The sequence below is a fragment of the Panicum hallii genome, chromosome 2 (genome assembly GCF_002211085.1).
Source record: "Panicum hallii strain FIL2 chromosome 2, PHallii_v3.1, whole genome shotgun sequence".
Taxonomy (NCBI): domain Eukaryota; kingdom Viridiplantae; phylum Streptophyta; class Magnoliopsida; order Poales; family Poaceae; genus Panicum; species Panicum hallii.
Genome location: NC_038043.1, coordinates 55,915,532 through 55,935,883, shown reverse-complemented (window position 1 = coordinate 55,935,883; position 20,352 = coordinate 55,915,532). Strand labels below are relative to the sequence as shown.

Sequence of the window (20,352 nt, the reverse complement as noted above, 5' to 3'; positions counted from 1 at the left end):
AGACGATGCTTAAGGGATAATGGCAATGGCATTATCTCGACCAGTCAAATTCCAGTCTCCACATCCAGCCTAACGTGTACTACAGTTAGGCTGATGGCACTATCATAGTAGAGCAAGTAGGAGTAGCTTATTAGAGAAGAGGAAGAAGACGGCTTATACATAGGCTGAAGGAACATACAAAGTTTTTTTTAGCAAGCGAGTAAAAATTATTGGATGCAAATGGACCTGAACAATACAATAGCAATGGGGGCAAACAGGACATGGATGCATTCATGTTTACTATGTGGTCTAGCTAGTCGGCTCGGCTCCAATGGGCAGCAGCAGCAGCATTCTGCAATTGATCGCACGATCGGCTCCGGTTCGTGCGCGGTGATGCGACGGGCTCCAGTAGGTCTCCACTTACGCGTACACCTGCGCGGCTGTGCCGCGCCCACCATTCGGCGTCGACGGCGACGGCCCGATTTGGACGCCGGTTGAGGCCAGACCGGTCGCCACGGCAGCGTCCCTGTCGCACACTCCTCCAATGGCGAAATGCGGATCCATCAGTCCAAAGTCGGCGCATTTGTCTGCGTGCGGGGGGAGGCCTGTAACCTGCTGCTGGGTAGAGAGCTTCTAGGCATGCTGCACATCGTCATCAGGACGATTTGCAGTGGAAATCTTGCATGGACGGACACTCTTGGAACTCAACGCAGCTAGCTAGGAGGCATCTTAGCTGTTTACACTGTCGTGTTATTTATGACGACGAAAGGATACTCCTGCTCACTTCTCCTCGGCTCTGTCGGCATCCTCTCGCTATCTACTACGGAGACACCAATTTTGGTGGTTTCGCTATCTAAGACTTGGTAAAGATACACGGCAACGGTGATGTCTTGGGCATGGACGACATCCATATTCCTTGAGACACTGTTTTGAACCTGGACCTGTATTAAAAAATAACTGGTATTTGGTCGGGTATCTTAAATTGTGCCGATATTTGGTTACTATGCGAGTTAAGAAATAACTGGAAGAATTAGATTTGTACCGCTGTGTTGCTTACGATATCCATATTTACCAGTGCTTTTGTAATTTTTGGATTCATGCCACCATTGTGTAAATTTTGTTCCATTTATGCTACTACCGTACTGTTTTGAATGGCATGGATCGAAGAAATTTCGACACTGAAATTAGTATGGCAACAGCATGAATAAGAACAAGTCTATTCTCAACAGGAGTCCAACAAAGGAACAATTCTCACTAAATCCCTTTTTAAGCAAAGCCATGAGTCTAAATATTACAAAAGAAAAGGCAAATGTCGAAACCACAATTACCAAAATGGCACAAATCTAGGTTTTCCAAATTTCAAGCATTATATAGCCTCCAATATCTGATATTTTGTTTATGTTTTAGTTATAGTTAATTTACACGAGTTATAATTACTTTTTTGTGTAATATTTTGACAATAATGATGAATATTATGGTGTCAAAGCCTCATGTAACACCTGGTATTTTTTTGCATAAGTTAGATTTTATTTGAGTCATAGATCTTAAAGTTGGAGCCTAAAAATATCAAGCGTTATTGCGTTAAGAGTCCAAAAAAAACTAATAATATAATGCTATTAATTAAAATGAATTGTACATATTATTTTCATATGATAAACATGTATTTGATATAGTGTATGCCAAAGTATCAAACTGAAGAGTTGGTTATTGCACATTCTCCATGACACCACCTTTCTTTGACTGGAAAAAGGTAATCTGGAACGCGTACTGCGTATACGCGGGATATCCATTGAAAGGGATAACCAGCATGCTTTAAGAAGTTTACTAATCGCAAATTGTAAAAGTGCTAGGCCTTTTTTAGTGGAAGGCCCAAAAATTCTGACCAAGCTTAGCTCGCAATCACGTGGTAATTGGTAATACTTAATTGTGTACTTGCCTAACCAGATCATGGATAACATAGCTGAAGGCTGGAGCAGTCAGAAGAGGCCAAATGATACTTTCCACTACCTGCCTCCCCACACTAAAAAAGGAACTCCAATGCCTGAGGTGTATTCCTCAAGAACTGTGGGTGGTGTTGCCAAAACATCACGTCTTAATCTTCTTTTCTATCTTGAAAGGATCAACTTCTAGATGTTAATGATTCAACTCATTGCTTTGCTGATTGGGAATTCATTATCATCTCAAGTACATAGTTTTGACAGAGACTTGTCTCTAGATGATGTTGAAACTAATCCATATCTAAGGCAAAATGCAATGTTCCTCCGTTGTCGCACCCGGCATGAGATACAAACAGCTGACGAATTCTCATTTCCCTCTTATATTTTGATCTCCTTTTGTTTTCGTATCAACCGACTGGACGTCATCTAGAGCTAGGTTTTTCCAGTGTTAGTTTGAACCTTCAGTGTTACGTTTATGCTGATGCCGTTTCCTTCACACTTCCAATGCTCGTCAATCAAAATCATATATCATATCATTGTCTACCAATAGAAAATTCCACACCAGTTCCACTGATCGATAAAACCACTGAAGAGGGCAGTAAAATCTGATGGAAGAACAATCTGCTTATCACTTCATCCCATCGGCCAAATCAAAATCCTACAGCTTGGTGGCACCTGGTCATAGTTCTTGGCAGGTTACCCTTTTCCTTTCCAGCTAAGAACAGAATAGCAATGGACACTGGATAGTAACACAAGCATTGCCATTGCATTGCATTGGGACAGAGCAGGCTCAATCATCATCCATGCCAAGTGGGTGATCCTCTTGATTGGAATGGGGAATCCTGCCACCAATTCCTCCCTGTCATTTGTCTCGCCCCTTATCGATTTCAGCAACCCATCCTAATTCAGAAACAGAAAAAAAAAAGAGAAGATTGCAGCTCGCGATCCATCAGTGCCTATATATACTGGACGCCCTCCGGTGCGACGTGCTCGTGCTCGTCCAGCTCCGTAACCACCGGACAGAGCAGAGCACGCGCCATGAGGACCACCACCAGGACCGTGCTGCCGCTCCTGGCGCTGGCAGCGCCGCTCTGCCTCGCGCTGCTGCTCCCCGGCGCGGCCGCGGCCAGCAAGGCCCGGCCGCGGCAGGGTGACTACCTGAACCGCCTGCGCGGGTCGCCGGCGTCCGGGCGCCAGTCGTGGCAGGCCGAGTCGTCGCTGGCGGTCGCGCCGCCGTCGGGCAGAGCGCAGCGGCACGCGGCGCCGGTGGGGGTGGGGCGCAAGGAGGACGACCGCGTGGACCGGCTGCCGGGGCAGCCCGAGGGCGTGGACTTCGCGCAGTACGCCGGGTACGTGACGGTGGACGCCGCGGCCGGGCGCGCGCTGTTCTACTACCTCGCCGAGGCCGCCGGCAACGTTTCCGCGGCGTCCAGGCCGCTCCTCCTCTGGCTGAACGGCGGCCCCGGGTGCTCGTCGCTGGGGTACGGCGCCATGGAGGAGCTGGGCCCGTTCCGCGTGAAGAGCGACGGCAAGACGCTGTACCGGAACCCGTACGCGTGGAACAACGCGGCGAACGTGCTGTTCCTGGAGAGCCCCGCCGGCGTGGGGTTCTCCTACTCCAACACGACGGCGGACTACAGCCGGAGCGGCGACAACAAGACCGCCGAGGACGCGCTCCTGTTCCTGCTCAACTGGATGGAGAAGTTCCCCGAGTACAAGGGCCGCGACTTCTACCTCGCCGGCGAGAGCTACGCCGGCCACTACGTCCCCCAGCTCGCCCACGCCATCCTCCGCCACGCCGCCAAGGCCTCGTCGCCGATCAACCTCAAGGGCATCATGGTACGTGGCCGCGCGCAGTGTGAAACTAACCAACACGTCAAAGTGATTAACCGAGCAGTAATTGGCGTGCCGTGCCGTGTCGTGTGGGCTGATTAATGACTGATGTGTGCGCGTGCGGTGAAGATCGGGAACGCGGTGATCAACGACGGGACGGACACCAAGGGCATGTACGACTTCTTCTGGACGCACGCGCTCATCTCCGACGAGGCGGCGGACGGCATCAGCAGGTACTGCAACTTCAGCGCCGGCGCGGCGGACTCGGACAAGTGCGACGCGGCGACGACGGAGGCCAACGAGGCGCTGCAGGACATCGACATCTACAACATCTACGCGCCCAACTGCCAGTCCGCCGGCCTCGTCACGCCGCCGGTCACCGCCTCGGTGCGTACCTGCGCCGGCCGCCGGCCGCCATTGATACGATGACGATGCCTTGATTAGTTGAGCTAACATGCAGTCGAAGGCCCGAAGCATGCGTCTACTGCTAATAATGATGTGGCTTGGATCTTACGTGACAAATAATAATGTGGCCGCTGCAGATCGAGAGCTTTGATCCGTGCACGGATTATTACGTGGAGGCCTACCTCAACGACCCGGACGTGCAGAGGGCGCTCCACGCCAACGTCACCCGCCTCGACCACCCCTGGTCGGCCTGCAGGTACACACACTCCTTCTTTTTCCCAAGGAAAAAGAGAAAAAGGATTACTATCTCTTGACGCATTAGGACGAAATAAAGCACGTTTCGCGCCTACAATCTTACTAATCTCATGTTTGACCAAACTAGACTTAATTTTAATTCACTCCACCTCTCACCGAATAAATGGCGTTCATATCCAAACCTACGGTGTGCTCGGAGCACAAGAATTTCCCTATTTCAAACAATAATCAAACGGGGACTATTTCTATTTGCTTAGCACATGATTTGGTCGAACGAAATACAGCCTAGCCATCCAATGCAAGTGGTCCGGTGGATCCCAGGTTCACAAATCACAGCAGCTAGGGATATTTTTCCCGTTGCCTCATCGTGTCACCGATCTACACTACTGTTAACCTGACTAATCGCTGCACAACCTGGAGCCCATCAATCATTCGTTCAGACAAGCCGTGCCTTACGGCACACGAAACGCACGCCGATTTTTTTTATGACGTCAGGCTTGAGCTGGATTGTTACGGCATCGATAATAGGGATTAATTAGGTCCGTGCCAAACACAGGCACGAAAAAAGTGTTCATCTAGCTACCCTGAATAGTTCGCCACGTACAATTTTTTTTGGGTCCGTAACAGTATGATAATGCGGCGCCATTACATACGGTAGGTGCAGCACAGGAACAACGCAAAAAGGTAGGTGGTTGCATGCTCGATTGCTCGATGCCTTCGAACTTTCACCAACTGCGAAACTTGCTCCGGTGAGTTGGCCAAGCGTGCAGAAATCGCCCGCTGCTCCAGCTCCCTGTAGAGATTGCTTCCCAGAAAATTTTATATCTTTAACAAATGTGAAGGCAGGGATCGCATGGCCACTAGTTTAGGGTTTCAGGTTTGACCTTGATGATCCCTAACAAGATCCGATAGCATCATACCTTCATGGTTTCCACTCGTCCATCCATATCGTGACCCAACGCACATGACGAGCCCGCATTTTTCTCCATGTTCTTTGGGATTTAGATCCTTTCAGATGCATGGAGCAGCCTACTCCACATCGATCTTGAAGCTTGCAGCGCTACGCATGGGCCTTGGAAGTCCATGATGATTGGTCCACTTGCTTCCTGCCCATCCCGCAAGGAATTATTGGGCCCATGTGCAAACGCAGCCATCTACGACAAACAAATGAGATCAAATATTATCTTCAAACCGCGGCGTGTGTGTGTTTATATTTTACAAAAATATGTTAAATCTTTTTTCAGTGACGTCTTGAGACGCTGGACAGACAGCGCCACAACGGTCTTGCCTATCATCACGGAGCTCCTGAGCAACAACATCAGGGTCTGGGTGTACAGGTATGGGCAACAGCTTTCACCAGATGCTTCAGTTTCACTGATGCAACACTTCGAATTGGAAATTGATGCCACTGATGTTTTTGCAGCGGTGACACCGATGGGAGAGTGCCGGTCACTTCCAGCAGATACTCTGTGAACCAGCTCCAGCTCCCAGTTGCTGCTAAATGGAGGCCATGGTTCAGCAGCACTCAGGTGCTCACCACTTCCCTCACCCTGTTCACTGCAACAAGAAGCAAACATATAAGCACAAAACAACACTAAACATCAGTAGCTAGCTAATATAAGTGAACAGGCACTCAATTCATGAGCAATAGTTTTTTTGTGGTGATCTTTTCAATCCTTTGAACCCAGGGTGCTGGAGAGGTGGGTGGCTACGTCGTGCAGTACAAGGGCAAGGAGAAGGGCAGCCTCAGCCTGGCAACCGTGCGAGGAGCCGGCCATGAGGTCCCCAGCTACCAGCCGAAGCGGGCGCTTGTGCTCGTTCAGAGTTTCCTTGCAGGCAAAGCGCTCCCTGACTGCAAGAAATGCGAACAGTCTTAGCATTCTGAAGTATAAAGAGTGCATCAGCAGCAACACGATATGTATCCATTCCATTCAGCATTGAGAGAAGAAAGCGAAAACGAATCATGTTAGAAGATAGAAATATACCCACCTCCTAGATCATGTAACTGCAGGTCTGCAAAGACTTATATACTCACATAGAGAAATCTCTACACGAATGAAACCTACCAAATCTGAAAAGTAACCACCAGAAAGTTATGCTGCAAAACTGCTGCTTTCACGTGTTGCAGATATCGATCAGAGAATGAAATTTACGGAGCATATGTACTGGTACTGCCAGGAGATAATATAACATCCGTTCCATGAGTTAGAAGTATTAAAGAGCCTGTGTCTCAGAAATCACACCCAGGCATTAGTGAAAGCAGTTCTTGAAGAAACAAAGGATTTCACTTCCACAGAAACAAAATAGAGTATTCCTTGAAAAAGGCCAATTCCTTTCTCCTAATAACAAATTTTCTTCCTCGAATCTACCAAGCAATTCTTTTGTGCTTCCAAGACGATACAAAAATGAGAGTGAGAAACAGTGGTTGCACAACACATCGACACCCTGATTCTTGCAAGATTTCTTAAATATAAATGCATGCAATGGCATGCTTACCATATCTGGATGGCCATAACAAAGGTGGCAACATCACGTCATCTGATCATGTACAAATCACAATGATCCACAAATCTTGTGGGATGAATCATCCTATAGTTTATTCTTCCCCTTGCCTCTCTACGGTTGGGGAACCTGCCCCTGTCAATCCTTGCATCTTTTCGCAGACATAGACATAATGGGAGTCAGGATCCTCTGGAACAAATCCATCAGGGAGTCTACCCTTCTCTGTCAGTGGAACAGGATCCAATACGTGCCTCCTTATCTTCCCAGTGAAATTAGGTCTTGCTGCAATTCATTAAAATAGCAATGATGAAGCCAGAATAAAAGTACAGTTATTTCTTTTTTCAAACTCAGCTGGGATTTACACAGCTATCTATTTTGATTTATCATGCTAATATTTATCCTCTTCCGAAACACAATGTGGGAGGTAGTATGGACCACTAATTCAGAATCAAAATACTAAATGTTGCACCACAGAAAGCAAACTAACAGAAGCAACTCTGCAGCAATTTTGTTTTTCTAAAAAAACATCTTGTTCTTCGAGAAGAATATTACATGAGGGAATAAAGTTGTAAGACTGATACAGGAACACCAATCTATTACTTGGGTTCAAAGCGCCTTAATAGATAAACTAAAAACATTGAAGTTTGGCATTGTTCTTCTATAACTCTTGCAGCACTCCAGAATCCGATGAAATGAATTACGCATGTTAGTAACTTCATGTAACGGGACAGAATATTCATGAGCAAACAGAAAAAAAATCAATTCTTAATTGCATTATACAGCGGGAAAAGATCGAAGCCTTCTTCTAAGCATTGTACCGCAATACAAAAGGAAAAGGAAAATTGCCACAACATACAAGATTTACTGTCACTCTCACAACATTTCTGCCAAGCAAAAGGGTAAAAACTAAAATTTAAGTTTCATACGTACGTAGAATGTAAAGTACAATCTTCCAATTGCATCCTGGTTGATTCAAATGAGGAACACGAACTGATGGATCACCATATGTTATCTATAAGTTCACGCATGAAAGTTGATCAGAATATATATCAGGGTTTTAACAAATTAAGGATTGTTGAGGCTGGACTGCGCATATACATATAAGAAGAAGAGGAATGGAAAATAATCTAGAATTCAGTTCCCAAATCGTCCTCAACATCACTACTCAAAGAAAATGTACAGGGCTTACCAAAATAAAGACACCGCCTGGTTTAATAAGCCTGCAAACAAAAGTAAAACTGATAAGGCTACAGGAACGTTGAAATTAAACAGATATCTTGGTGCAGAGTAGACTGCAGAGTGATACTTCAGAGGGGCAGCAAGACACTAAAAAACCTGTCCACTTCCAAAACCATCTGAGCTGCACTGAGAGGAGCATCCACACCACACTAGAAAGCAGCAAGACCTCAATGTTGAAGAAGTCCAGAAATAAGCAAAAGGACACAGTCACTTATGTTACGTACTTACCATCAATGAGTCCAGAGTACCTAAGAAAATAATAAAAGTTAAGCAAGTGAAATTGCAACTGAATATCTGCAATTGCCAGAAATATAACATCACAAAAGAATGCATACCTTTATCAATTGCACAATCAAAAGATTCATCAGGAAACATACTCATATCTCTGACATCCATACGCAGGTCTGCAGGTCATAAGGGTATCAATCGAAGGTAGATAGCATCTTCAAACAACAGCGAAAATGATAAAACAGTCAAGGATACATTGTAGCTGCGGAATGTTGAAATATTTCTTTCTCATCATCTCAATCACAACCGAAGAAATGTCAATGTTCACAATCTCCACATAACCATCGGTGACCATGTCCTCGGACATAACTACAGACAGCAGCGGAAGAAAAGGAAACCGGAATTAGCCAATTTAGAGGGGGCTGCTTTCAGATTGTTGGAGCCTAACTTGGCAAGCACAGATAATCAATTATAAAGCTATATATTTTTCCTAAGAAACAAAATTATATCCAAGTACTGGTTCTAGATGATTGGCTCTGCACTTATAACACAACAAAAATAGAAGAAACATTGCTCCGGCCTCATAGACATGGGGCATCAACAACAAGAGATGCCATTCACTATTTCAGTACACAAGTGGACCGGCTGTAGAGCAGCTCACAGCAACAAAATTTCATTCAGAGTAAACTGTTATCAAGGGACCTATCAGTACAGAAGTGGACCAATCACCAATGCTAACACGTTGACTAACTGAGAGAATGACTTGCTAAAAAAGAACTTGGGGGGAGAGAATGACACTGCCCGGTTGTCATGATGATATGTAAGCAAAGATACAAAAACAAGCGCGGCCAAATCACCAGTTAGTCAAGTACACTTTTCCACAAACTATTGCGTGGCCAAACCCAAACAGCAATTTCTATTCTATCGGCGCAAACTCTGCCTATGCACGCAGCTACAAGTACAGAGGATCACCATCCATTCCCAGCTATATGAGCAAAAGAAGAAGTACAAAAAGGACACAAGCTTTCTACTTCGGGAAGATGGGAATCCGAAAGCGAGGCAACGGTAACTCCACTTGTTTCGTGCAGTCCTACTACCATACAAAGCAAGTGCAAATTATCCAAAGCAGCAAGCAATGAATTAACCGCGATCGATAGGATAGGAGAAAGAGGAGCCGGTCTGCGTACGAGCGGAGCCGCATCCAATCATGAGGAGCCTGGACGCCGGCGGCGCGAAGCGGCGGACGAAGGGGCGGAGCGCGTCGTAGCGCTGGTACCAGTCGTACGGCGCGCCGCCCTCCTCGACGTACCGCGCGTCCCAGTACTCCGCCTCCCCGTAGCTCAACGACCTCCCCCCGCTCCCCTCCCCCTCGCCGTCGTCGGGCGGCGGCGACGACATCGCCGGGGAGCGTCGCGTGGGGGCCGGAAGCTAGGAGCAGAGGCGGAGCGGGCTGCGAGTGGGGCGGATGGGGGGAGGGAAGGTAGTAGTTGGGGGTGGGAGGAGCATCGGCATCGGTGCGGTGCTCCCGCCCGCCCCCGAGCTTGGGACCAGCCGCCACCGCACGTCGCCGTCGTCGCCCGCCCAGTTGCTCCTCCATTTTTTAAATCATTTCCTGTTTTTTCGAGACTTCTTTTCTTTGGGCGCTGTGTTACGTCCTCCGTTCCGTTTTGGTTGGTACCGTGATTCTGTGGCTCTGTTTTCTCCACCACTGCCCGCCCGTCCCCACCATTTTTTTTGCTCATTTTCCCAAGCATTTTAACCGGTCGGTCATTGACTGCCACGCGTAAGTGTCAGCACGTGGGCGCTATGCTCCAGAGTCTTGACAGCTTCGCAATGGAAGCTCACTTCAGTGAGCAAAAAATCACCATGTTTGGCAAGTGGGGATTTCAATAATTTTGTGGAAAAAAAATACCATTATGACATAAATAAAAGAGAATTTTGTTTTACAGAAGGCTCATGGATATAAATAGCATAAGGTTTTAGGTCCGATGAAAACACCAACGAGACGCCTTTTAGCTGCAACGGACGGTGGCCCCACCAGCTCGACAACGGTTAACAAGCATCAGCTTGCACCGAACGCTCTGCACTGAACTTCTGAAGAACGGGCCAGAAATAGCACCATCACGACAGCACGAGATCTCAGGGGCCACGGGGGAGACGAGGGGCCGGGAGGATCTTGCCAAATGCAAGGAGCCTGCCTGGCCCATCACGCAGCTCGCCTGTCGCACGACCTGATCAACCGAAACTGGTCCGCCTCCTATCCTCTCCTCTGCTGGACCACGCTCACTGATCAACCGAACTGGTCCACCAAGCAAGAGAGATAGCTTCCAACTACTGATAAAGCCTTCTGTGACCATGGCCCATTTGCTGCAAAACACCACGTTTCATCTCGTGCCTAACTTCCTTTTCAAACCGAGCAGTACACCGCACGGCGACTATGGGTGTGATGGGTTACCCGGTCCATTCTAACCTGGCTAGGAGTTACGTAGACCAGTCCAAGCTAGACTTACGTAGTATTTGTGGATTTACTGATCCGCATAAGATTTTATTTGGATAGCTGCATTGCTTCCTGGGCTGCATTCCTCCCCGAGCTGCACTGTTGTAGCTAGGTTGAGACTAAAAGTTGGCCAACTGCAGCCTGCACAACCAGAGACAGAGCCTTATTTGCATTTTCCACTATGCAGACCGAACAGAACTATTTGCATAACCAAAATCTAACTAACAATCTATTCAGACTACCAAACATCCAAACTTGCACTATGTATGCAAGCTGGTAGACCCTCGTGCAGCCTACCAATCACAACCTATATACAACCCATATGCCGCTTGTGCTACGAACCAGAGAACCATCACCCACGCGTGGCCCATTGCAATTCTCCTCCTCCCGCTGCCTCTCACGGCCCACGGCGGCCCAAGAACACTCCATCTTCCTCCTCGAGCCAGCGCTCTGCTCGCCCGCCATGGCTAGGGTTAGGTTGGGGGTTTTCGGGGTTCGGGTTGGGGGGAATCCAGTGATGTCTTGAGCTTCTGGATGCATAGGGAAGGCCTTGGGTGGACGGCAGCCGGCGGCGGTGGCGGTTCGTGGGCAGGGCGGCGAGGTGGCGGACGCCACCAGCCGTGGGTGGCGGTGGAGGCGGGGGCGTGTTGGAGATCTCCGTCGAGGCTGGGGTGGTCTGATCCGGCGGCTCCGGCGTCGAAGAAGGTAGAGAATGACGGTTTGGGAGGAGGGGGCGAGGGGGGAGAAGCGGCGGGAGCCGCCGTAAGGATGGCGGCGCGCGGGCAAGGCGTCGGGGAGATGGATGCGCCTCTTGCGGACTGCTTCAGGCGATGGGATGCTATTTTATCACCTGAAGGGATAAATAGCCACGCCCAGTACACTGTAGACCGTAAGACACCCTTGTCCTCTCTGAAAATTATTATGCGGGCGCAGGAGAGGATGCGATCGAGCCTGTGACAGTGATCGCAGCTCATTTTTGCTGGAAAGAACCAACTTCTGTTTCGCATAGTGAGCGGTACGAAAGGATCATAAAAGTATTCACGGAATAAATGGATCACAAAACACATTTAACCATGGTGAAATCTGTAACCCCTGAAAATTGTTTGGACACGGGAAGGAGAATCGGTTCATGAGATGAGATTATTCAGAACCGCCTCATGTTCATCCTGAAATACTCGGAGTACTGATTGCGCTGCGCTTCTTGCAATGCTGTTCTCTCTGTCAAAGTGACCAAGTTGGAAGCTCGCTCCATTACGGCTCCAACAAGGCCGTTGTCCACAATAGGCCAAACCCAATGTAGATACCATGTACAGACAATTTCCTCAAATTGCAAAATGCTGAGCAAAGAAAACAGATGGGAAGAAAGGTTTTGAGAATGGAAACAAGAAGAAATGTTGAGTGTATAGCTGACTATGTCCGGAGACAGAAGAGCCTGCAATATCCGCCATCCCCTTGCAAACTGACATGTGGGTCCAGGGGCCACATGGCAGCAGAACCAAGCGGCAAATATCTCTTGTGTTGTTAATGGAAGCCTGTGACTTTGCAGCAGTCAGAGGCTGTACCTGTGAGATAAACAATTCTGCACAAAAAGTTTCTAGTTCTTCCTTCAATAGCTACAGCATATCTGATTTGGTCATTTTACAATTTTTACAGACTCACAAATGTGGGATTGCACCCTCCTCGTGGTCGCCCTTGTGGAGATTGTGCAGGATGTAGAGAGAAGCCGACGACAAGAAGATGCACATGGCGTAGCTGAGGAGGTCTAGCCCTGTGGCTATCTTTACCATCTTGCTCCTCTCGAACATCTTCACCAGCAGAATCATCACAATGACATGCCCAACTTTCGTCTTGAGCTCGTCGAGGGATGTGATCTTCATCCACTTTGGCCGTTCCTGTACGAATTAAGAAAATAGCAATTAAGGCTTACCGTAAGATTTCACTTCAACACACACACACAAAAGAAAAGAAAAGGGTATGCTAGCTTCTAGAGTTTGCATGGCCCGTTTGTGTTTCTCAAGTTAAGAAGAAAATTGTTGAAATGACAAGAACAGTTTTCGACCCAGGAAGCCAGGAGTAGGAAGTGCTTATGTGCTATTATACAGTATCTTTATGTTTCAGTAATTGTTAGTCTGAATTTTTGGTTCAGTAGTATAGTTAGTCTGAATGGACTCAGTTAAGCAGTTGGCCGCATAACAGTTGGAGCAAGCTATGCAATGCCATTGGAGACATGGGCGTGCTAGTCCAGCTGTACGTAGTGCGCTGAATGATTAAATACTTTCAGCTAAAGCTTGTAAAACTGTTTAGTCTGAACATTTGATGTTACCTTCAAAGCAAACATCCCAAACAGCGATGATCCCCTGAGGGCACGATCTGATTCTGAAGGCACATCGGTGGAAGTATTGCTGATGAACAGCCCGTAAAGACCCATCCCAAATATCAGCATGACTGTTCCAGCAAGATACACATCTGCAAAGCATCGAAGCCGCAAAGCAGCACTTCAGCAAGATGTCACAGACACGCATTACCGCGGCAAAGGCCGTTGCTCGTGCTAACTGAACAAATAGGCTGGATGAACATCTCACCGATGGCCTCGACGACTTTGAGAACCATCTGCCCCGAATGAATTCCCTTGACACAGCTCGACCAATAAACTTGGTACGCCTCTTTGATGAAGACACAGCCCTGGTCACAACTCACAAGTAGACGTCAGATAACAAGATCCATGAGCCCTCCTGTTCAGTAACAGTAGTAAAGCAATGAGGCTTAAGAATGGTAACACAGTCTGACAGCTTGTAGGGCTCCCATTGAAAATTTGGGATAACACCAACTAAACCGTACAAGTTCAACTTAGAATCAGGAGCAGCCATGGAACTGTCAGGAATCCGAGATGGCTTACGTTGAGGAAGCACAGCAGGGAGCCGGCCAGCGACCCGGCGATCGCGAGGAGGGCCAGGAACCGGAAATCAAAGATCACCTGCGCCACGAACAGCATCAGCAATTCAGCATGCGTGTGGAAGGCTTCTTCAAGATCATCACGTTCATGTATCCACCGAAGCAAATCTTGCAAGAACGAACGCGCTTACCCTCTCGACGGTAGTCTCGATGGCGGTGGCCTTGGCAGTGGGCGTGACGGTGCCGTTGGTCCCGCCCGCGACCCCGTAGTCGCGGGCTCGCGACGCCACCTCGCCGGACGGCGTGGAGGAAGGCGCCACCGAGGCGACCGCCACGAGCCGGGCCGGCCGCCGGCGCGGCGGGAGCAGCCCCGCGGGCGGCCGGAGCGCCGGGCCCGCGCGTGCTACGGCCGGCGCGACGCCGCAGCTCAGCAGGAGAGCCATCTCGCGGTGGACGGCGACACGAGCGACTTGCTGCTGCTCCTGCCTCCCGGCACGTGCCGGTGGGGTTCGAGCTGAGCAGCTGCCCGCCGCGGCTCGCGTGCGGCAGTGCAACGCCGGGCTGGACTTTGGAGTGGAGCGAGACGAGTGATCTGAAGGGAGAGGTGGGCAGAGCGGGAGCAAGAGATATACCCTAGCATCGCACGACGTCGCTGTCGGGCGCGCCGTCCCCACGGCTCAGCCCCACGCACGTGGAGGACACATAGCTGTTTGGTCTGTTCCGGCGCATGAAACACGCCCCTCGATCGCCCGTGGAGCTAAAGCTTTGTAAAAATATCAGTCTGAACATTGATGATACCTTCAAAGCGAACAGTCCAAACAGCGATGACCCCCTGAGGGCACGATCTGATTCTGAAGGCACATGTGTTGAAGTATTGCTGATGAACAGCGTGTAAAGACCCATCCCAAATATCAGCATGACTGTTCCAGCAATATCAGCTTAGAATTAGGAGCAGCAACGGAACAGGCAGGAATCCAAGATGGCTTACGTGGATTCCGCCGCCCGAGGGGCCGCCATGAGCCGGGCTGGCCGCCGCTGGAGCAGTCCCTCCGCCAACGGGCGGCGTGGGCTACGACCGCCGGTGCGACGCAGCCGCTCAGCAGGAGCCATGTGCGATTTTGCGGAGGACGACGACACGAGCCAGCAGCGGCGGCACGCAAGGGAGTACGCAGCCACGCAGACAGTAGCTCGAGGATGAGAGTTTGAGCGAGGACCGCGCTCGAGCAAGACGCATGGCGATGGGACTGGCCGTCGCCGGCGACCCCAAATATTTACAGTAAAACCCCCAAAATTTACAAATAACCCCCTAGTTCGGATCGAGATTAATAGTCGCGATCCGAATATTTATATTTAACCCCCTTAAATTTACAAATAGCCCTCTTTCTTTTCAAATAGGTCCCTGATTTGGGTGGGGTTCCTGCTACCGCGCCACTTCGCCGCCGGCTACCGCAGCCCTCTCCACGGTCTGTCCCAGCCGCAAGCGCAAGACCCATCACGGTCATACCAGGCCATACAACCAGCACCGCGACCCGCAGCAAGAAGACAAGGAGTGGAGGAGGCGCCCCTGATCGGCCGAATCGAGACGAGCGAACAGCCGCGCCGTTGAAGCTCAAGCTGTCTGGCTTGGCCGTAGCAAGCAAGCCCGTCTTCGCCTCTTCCCGGATCGCGGCGATTCGTCATCCATGATGCAATTCCTGGATGACAGAGGAGTGGACGAACAGCTTACGGCTGTTTGGAGCTTCACCCCCAACAGCCGGACGGATGGCGCTGTAGGTCGCGCTCCCAGAGCCAGAGGAGGGATGCAGCCGGGCGACAACAAGGAGAGGCGATGCAATAGCCAATTCCTCTTCGTCCGTGTGTTTTTGCAGAGTAGCTAGCCTTTTCGTTTCTGGCATACCTGTATGGCTGTATCTGGATTTCAGTTAAAAATGTTTGTTGCTTGGAAATCGCATGCGTATTGCACAAGAGGGCAGAGCACGAGCAGCTCCGCGCTAGAGCTACCAGATGGACAGAACTGATGTGGAAAACTGAGGCATATCTTTCCACACAGTTACTGCGTGTTTTATTAGTAGCGAGTAGTGACCGGTGGTCGGCCTGGTCGAGCAGAGCAGCAACATTGTGGCCGGGCATGGCAGCCGCTACGGCGCCATGATCATGGAGTAGGAGGCAGGGCGCATGTTCTTCAATTCCTCTGAATTCCCCCCACCTTTTCAGCCGCTAAATGTGTCTCTGCTCTCACCTCACATCCAAACGGAAAAAAAAAATGAAAATAGGTTCAAAAGGTGATTTGGTGTGCGGATGATCCTGAAACAGACATTTGTATCCATGCTTTTTCCTTCTGATGGGATCGGAGAATATGCATAGATCTGAAGTGAGTTTCTGCAACCAAAATGCCACGGGAGAAAAGAAATTTGAATGCCTAGTAACTCGGAAGGAGCGTGAGGATTTGTGATTCGTGACGCCCAGCTCTCCCTTGTTATTGTACTTGAGGCCAAACATAGCGAGACGCAGCACACAGCCGTCTTCACCATCACCTAAGATGTACTTTGCCTTGCCTCTCTTGCGCATCACACTCTCGAGAAGGTAGAACTTGCTTCTGCCCAAGTAGGTGAGAGAGGCCCTCGAGTGCCTCTCAGTCTCCTTGCGAAACAATTTGCCATCCGCCATCTGCCAATCCAACTCCATTGTCCCGAGCTCTATTGGAGTTTCGCTGCCGATGTCAGAGGGAAGCTCGCAGGAACAAATGTACCCGTCCCTGTGGAGCCCAACCCACGCATCCAGCTCGCTGTCAAAGAAACCTTGGTCTCTGAAAGGCAGAACCCAGGGGTGCCACCTCCACACACGGTGCTTAGTGTTGAAGGAGTAGGTCTTCTTCTGGAGGCCCGGGCGATCGCGGTAGGACGTGGTCATGAAGATTGTGAGGGCGTCCGAGTGCACGGCATAGGAGGTAATGATCTCATAGGCGTCGAACGGCGGCGGTGGTGCCGGGAGGCTCCTCCAGGACCAGCCCTGCTCGCCTGGACCATGCGAGCCCGGTGGGTGCGCATGACATCGCATCAAAGGAGTGCTGCTTGTTGCAGGCCGGGCTGTCTGACCCGATCGGCGGGACACGAAACCACCGGATCCGAGCTTCTCGGCGGGGGAGGGGCGGCCGGATCGATTGATCTCCCTGTGCTCAGCTCCCCGCCTCCTCTCTTTCGCGCCTAGGGTTCGCCTCTTTTCTAATCTCCTCTTGTTTCTGAAACTCTTCTGTAATCGGTCTCGAAAAACTCTTCTGTAAATCTCTGAGGCGTTTACTTCACCGTCAAATCCGTAGTGTGCTACGGCTTGGCCTCCTTTTCCTAGCTGCCTTATCCTGCGGCCCAGTCCGGCCCAAACATGGCGCTGATGCTTGCCGGAGGAGAGAGATGAACACGAGCTACATGTGCGCAGCGCAGGCATATCCCCAGGAGCAGTCGGAGGAGAATTGTTTTCTCAAACGAGAGCAACTTTGTACTTAAATTGTGAATGTTCCACTTCAACAAAATAATTTTCTGTTATTTGGTTGTACATTCACACTGAGGTCAAGCTGCAGTAGATTATTTTGCTAAAAAAAGATGAGTGTTAGATTGAACTGACAGCTGAAATGCATGACAAAAGGGGAACGGAACAGTATCTTGGACATTGTTTTCTTTTCCCTTTAGGCGCCCAATTATAAAAACGAGAACACCTCAGGACTTGAAATGTCAACATTCCAACACAAGAAAGAAAGTTTCTATTCTCTGATTGTACATGTAAAGTGAGATCAAGTGACACTAGATTATCCTTACTAGTAAGATGAATGTTAAATTGCAGTTACAGCTGATAGGGTGGACAAAAAGGAACAGAACAGTATCCTGAATATTGTTTTGCTTTCCCTTTCCAACCCATCTTTTCTAAAAAAAACAGTGGAACCCTTGATCAGACTAATTCCATAAGAAATGGATCACCTGAAGCCATTACTCTGATTAGCTTTACAAATTCAATCTCATTCCGAATCTTCAATGGGTACACTGCATCCGCTTCAGCAGTATAAATTGATAAGAAAGTGGTATTCGATGGCAGATCTGCCCTATAGACAAGTTTTGTCAAAGCTTTGGATTCAAAGTTGCTTGGTGAATCCATTGCAAGGAATAGCATGGGGACTGCAATACTGTGATGAATCTCTAGGCTTCCAGTAGCTTTAACAAGATATGAGAAGTCACCAATATGCCGTTGAGGTATGTAAAATATCTCACTACTGCAATGAACTATCTTATTTTTCCCAACACTTCTTCTGTAATTAGTTTGATAATGAGGTCGGAAACTGCCAACTGCCTTTTTAACCATATCTCCTTGCTTCACAAACCACTCAATTTTGTTACCTTGCAGAGGCACATCCGACCATGATTCCTTCACCTGGGGAGAGGTTAATTTGATCATATCAAAAACTTCAGAAGTTCTTTATTTAGTGTACATGGTTCTAGAAAACATGACATGGATACGCACCTGGTTGGTTATCCAGAGCTTATCCTTATCAGCATTTAAGAGGTTCCAGTAATTGAGGACCACATGATCCTGAAGGAACAGAAATCCTTGAGCACCTGCAAACCGATCAAACACCTTTGGCAGGTACCTGCAACGAAAAATTATCAGTAAGCATTTACAAAATCCAAGGGAATGAAGTCTTGCTGGATGCAGGGATCAGTAAGATTGATTTAGTGTTGCAAAATTTGTATCAAGATAAGAAATGAAGCTATTTTCACTCACTTGTAGGCTTGTGCCAAGTTGCTGAATTCTACAACAAGATCAGAATTGCTTTGCTCTGAAAGAATAACAACTGCACGAAATATCCGACCGTAAAGCAGCCTCCACTCTAGTGCAGTTCGGTCCACAGGTTCGCTGCAATGCACTATGAGCACAATATCACCAAAATGCTTCCTCCACTTTATAAGATTGCCAATCTCAGTGCTTACTTCTCCAATCTCCTCAACCCCGAGGTGCACTGCAGGCAACTTCTTGGGGACAAACTCCTTCTTGTCCCCATGTCCAATTGTTGCCCTTGGCCGGTCAATATCCAGTGACAGCAACCGTGGTTGCCGGTACCCAATAGCAACCAGATCTTGCAGCCACGCAGCCATGAAATCCAAATCCTTTTCACCCCAGAACCCTTCCTCTGTCATTGCATAGCTCAAATCAAGAATACGCTCAAACAATGTCCGCTTACTGGATCGCCACTCCATTAGGAACTTTATCAACCTCCCTATATTGACATGGATATCCTTCTCATCATCAAATGGGTGAGCATGCACATTATCGATCCGGTGTACCGTTGGTGGATAGACCACTAGGTACCCTCCAATCTCCCATAGTATCCTCTGCGCCCAGTATCCACGTATGACATCTGATGCCATTGGACTTACCGAGACCGGCAATGCAAGCCCCCAGAACGCCGGTGAGTGGAACAATGTGTTAACAGAGTTGACGGGCGCCATCATGCCCTGCGGCAGTGCGACCTTGGGTGCATCCACATCAAACTGGAAATCGAATGCCTCCATTTCTAATGACTTCCGGGTGAAGTAGAACACTGCGTCAATATCTGGAAGGCCATTGCACATCCCCTGCTGTATGAATTGCCCACCGCTGAATATCGCAGTGTAGAACTCCTCAGCGTCCACCTCCCCGGCCTTCTCCAGCGGCAGACCCCGCGGCCAGATCGACGGCTGCCCAAAGTGCACGAACGGGTTCACGACCGTCCGGTTAGGATCGGCGTGGCTGTACTGCAGCAGCACGGCGCCTCCCTGTCGCTGGTCTAGATTGACATCGAAGTGCTTGGTGAGGTTCCCACCCAGGACGGCGTTGCGCGCGTCCGCGTCGTAGATGACCCGCGCCCCGCGCTGCACGGCGAAGAGGTACCCCGCGGCCTTGCGCGCCGGGCCCCGCGCGGGGAGGAAGGCGACGGAGCGGAAGCCGAGGCGGGCCTGGTCGGCGAGCGTGAGCAGCACAGAACCCGGGTGGGACCAGTCCGCTAGGGTCGCCTCGTCGGCGACGGCGAGGAGCTGCCACCCGGGGACCGCGCGCAGCGGGCGGTGCTTCGGGGCGTGCGGCGACGCGGAGAAGACGATCCAGCGGGAGGCGCGGAGGGTCGGGTGCGGCGAGGTGGGGAGCGCCGGGAGTGGGGGCACGCGGGACCAGAGCACGGACGGGTAGGGGAGGCGGCGTGGGGCGCGGAACGAGGCGGGGCAGAGCGCAGAGGGGGAGGCGCCACCGTATAGGAGGAGGAGAAGGAAAGGAGCCGAGGCGAGCGCGGCGAGGAGAACGTAGACGACGCGCTTGGAGGCGGAGGTGGGGGAGGCGCGCGCTGGCATTTGGGCGCGGTCGCTGGTCGGCGTTGGTGCGGGGTGGGGGAAGGGAAAGGGTGAGGTGACCTGATGATGTGCTAGGGCGATGGTGGCGGGGAGTCAACCCGCCGGCTCAAGCGCGACGGCCGCGGCGCCTCGCTGGTGGCGCAGCCGGTGTGGTCGGCACTCCGGCCGGCGAAGGGACCGGAACGCGGAAGGCGTGGACTGTGGGAACAGGGAAGTAGGC

General features: G+C 50.0%; 4 protein-coding genes across 6 annotated transcripts; 1 reads left to right on the top strand and 3 right to left on the bottom strand.

Moving 5' to 3' along the window:
- Nucleotides 1-2,597: 2,597 nt before the first annotated feature.
- Nucleotides 2,598-6,515, top strand: LOC112879953 (serine carboxypeptidase II-3-like). Its single transcript, XM_025944396.1, has 6 exons — nt 2,598-3,755; nt 3,879-4,136; nt 4,292-4,410; nt 5,654-5,746; nt 5,833-5,938; nt 6,098-6,515. Exons 1-6 carry the CDS (start codon nt 2,955-2,957, stop codon nt 6,284-6,286), a joined length of 1,566 nt encoding a protein of 521 aa, XP_025800181.1. The 5' UTR covers nt 2,598-2,954; the 3' UTR covers nt 6,287-6,515.
- A 333-nt stretch (nt 6,516-6,848) lies between these two features.
- LOC112879954 (EEF1A lysine methyltransferase 4-like) lies at nt 6,849-9,962 on the bottom strand. 2 transcript variants are annotated; one of them, XM_025944397.1, is made up of 8 exons: nt 9,566-9,947; nt 8,634-8,747; nt 8,486-8,554; nt 8,379-8,398; nt 8,247-8,299; nt 8,101-8,131; nt 7,842-7,923; nt 6,859-7,193 (listed from the first exon to the last, which is right to left on the bottom strand). In XM_025944397.1, exons 1-8 carry the CDS (start codon nt 9,774-9,776, stop codon nt 7,006-7,008), a joined length of 768 nt encoding a protein of 255 aa, XP_025800182.1. In that variant the 5' UTR covers nt 9,777-9,947; the 3' UTR covers nt 6,859-7,005. The 2 variants fall into 2 exon arrangements, with proteins under 2 accessions (XP_025800183.1, XP_025800182.1); XM_025944398.1 differs by lacking the exon at nt 7,842-7,923 and having other exon boundaries at nt 6,849-7,193; nt 9,566-9,962.
- Nucleotides 9,963-12,015: 2,053 nt separating this feature from the next.
- On the bottom strand, nt 12,016-14,367 carry LOC112881659. 2 transcript variants are annotated; one of them, XM_025946449.1, is made up of 6 exons: nt 13,959-14,367; nt 13,772-13,849; nt 13,458-13,557; nt 13,199-13,341; nt 12,535-12,767; nt 12,016-12,454 (listed from the first exon to the last, which is right to left on the bottom strand). In XM_025946449.1, the coding sequence occupies exons 1-6, from the start codon at nt 14,208-14,210 to the stop codon at nt 12,397-12,399; spliced, it is 864 nt and encodes a 287-aa protein (XP_025802234.1). In that variant the 5' UTR covers nt 14,211-14,367; the 3' UTR covers nt 12,016-12,396. The 2 variants fall into 2 exon arrangements, with proteins under 2 accessions (XP_025802234.1, XP_025802235.1); XM_025946450.1 differs by having other exon boundaries at nt 12,016-12,437; nt 13,959-14,366.
- Nucleotides 14,368-17,480: 3,113 nt separating this feature from the next.
- LOC112880430 (probable glycosyltransferase STELLO1) lies at nt 17,481-20,332 on the bottom strand. The gene is made up of 3 exons (XM_025945054.1): nt 18,535-20,332; nt 18,274-18,400; nt 17,481-18,183 (listed from the first exon to the last, which is right to left on the bottom strand). Exons 1-3 carry the CDS (start codon nt 20,130-20,132, stop codon nt 17,707-17,709), a joined length of 2,202 nt encoding a protein of 733 aa, XP_025800839.1. The 5' UTR covers nt 20,133-20,332; the 3' UTR covers nt 17,481-17,706.
- Nucleotides 20,333-20,352: the final 20 nt, after the last annotated feature.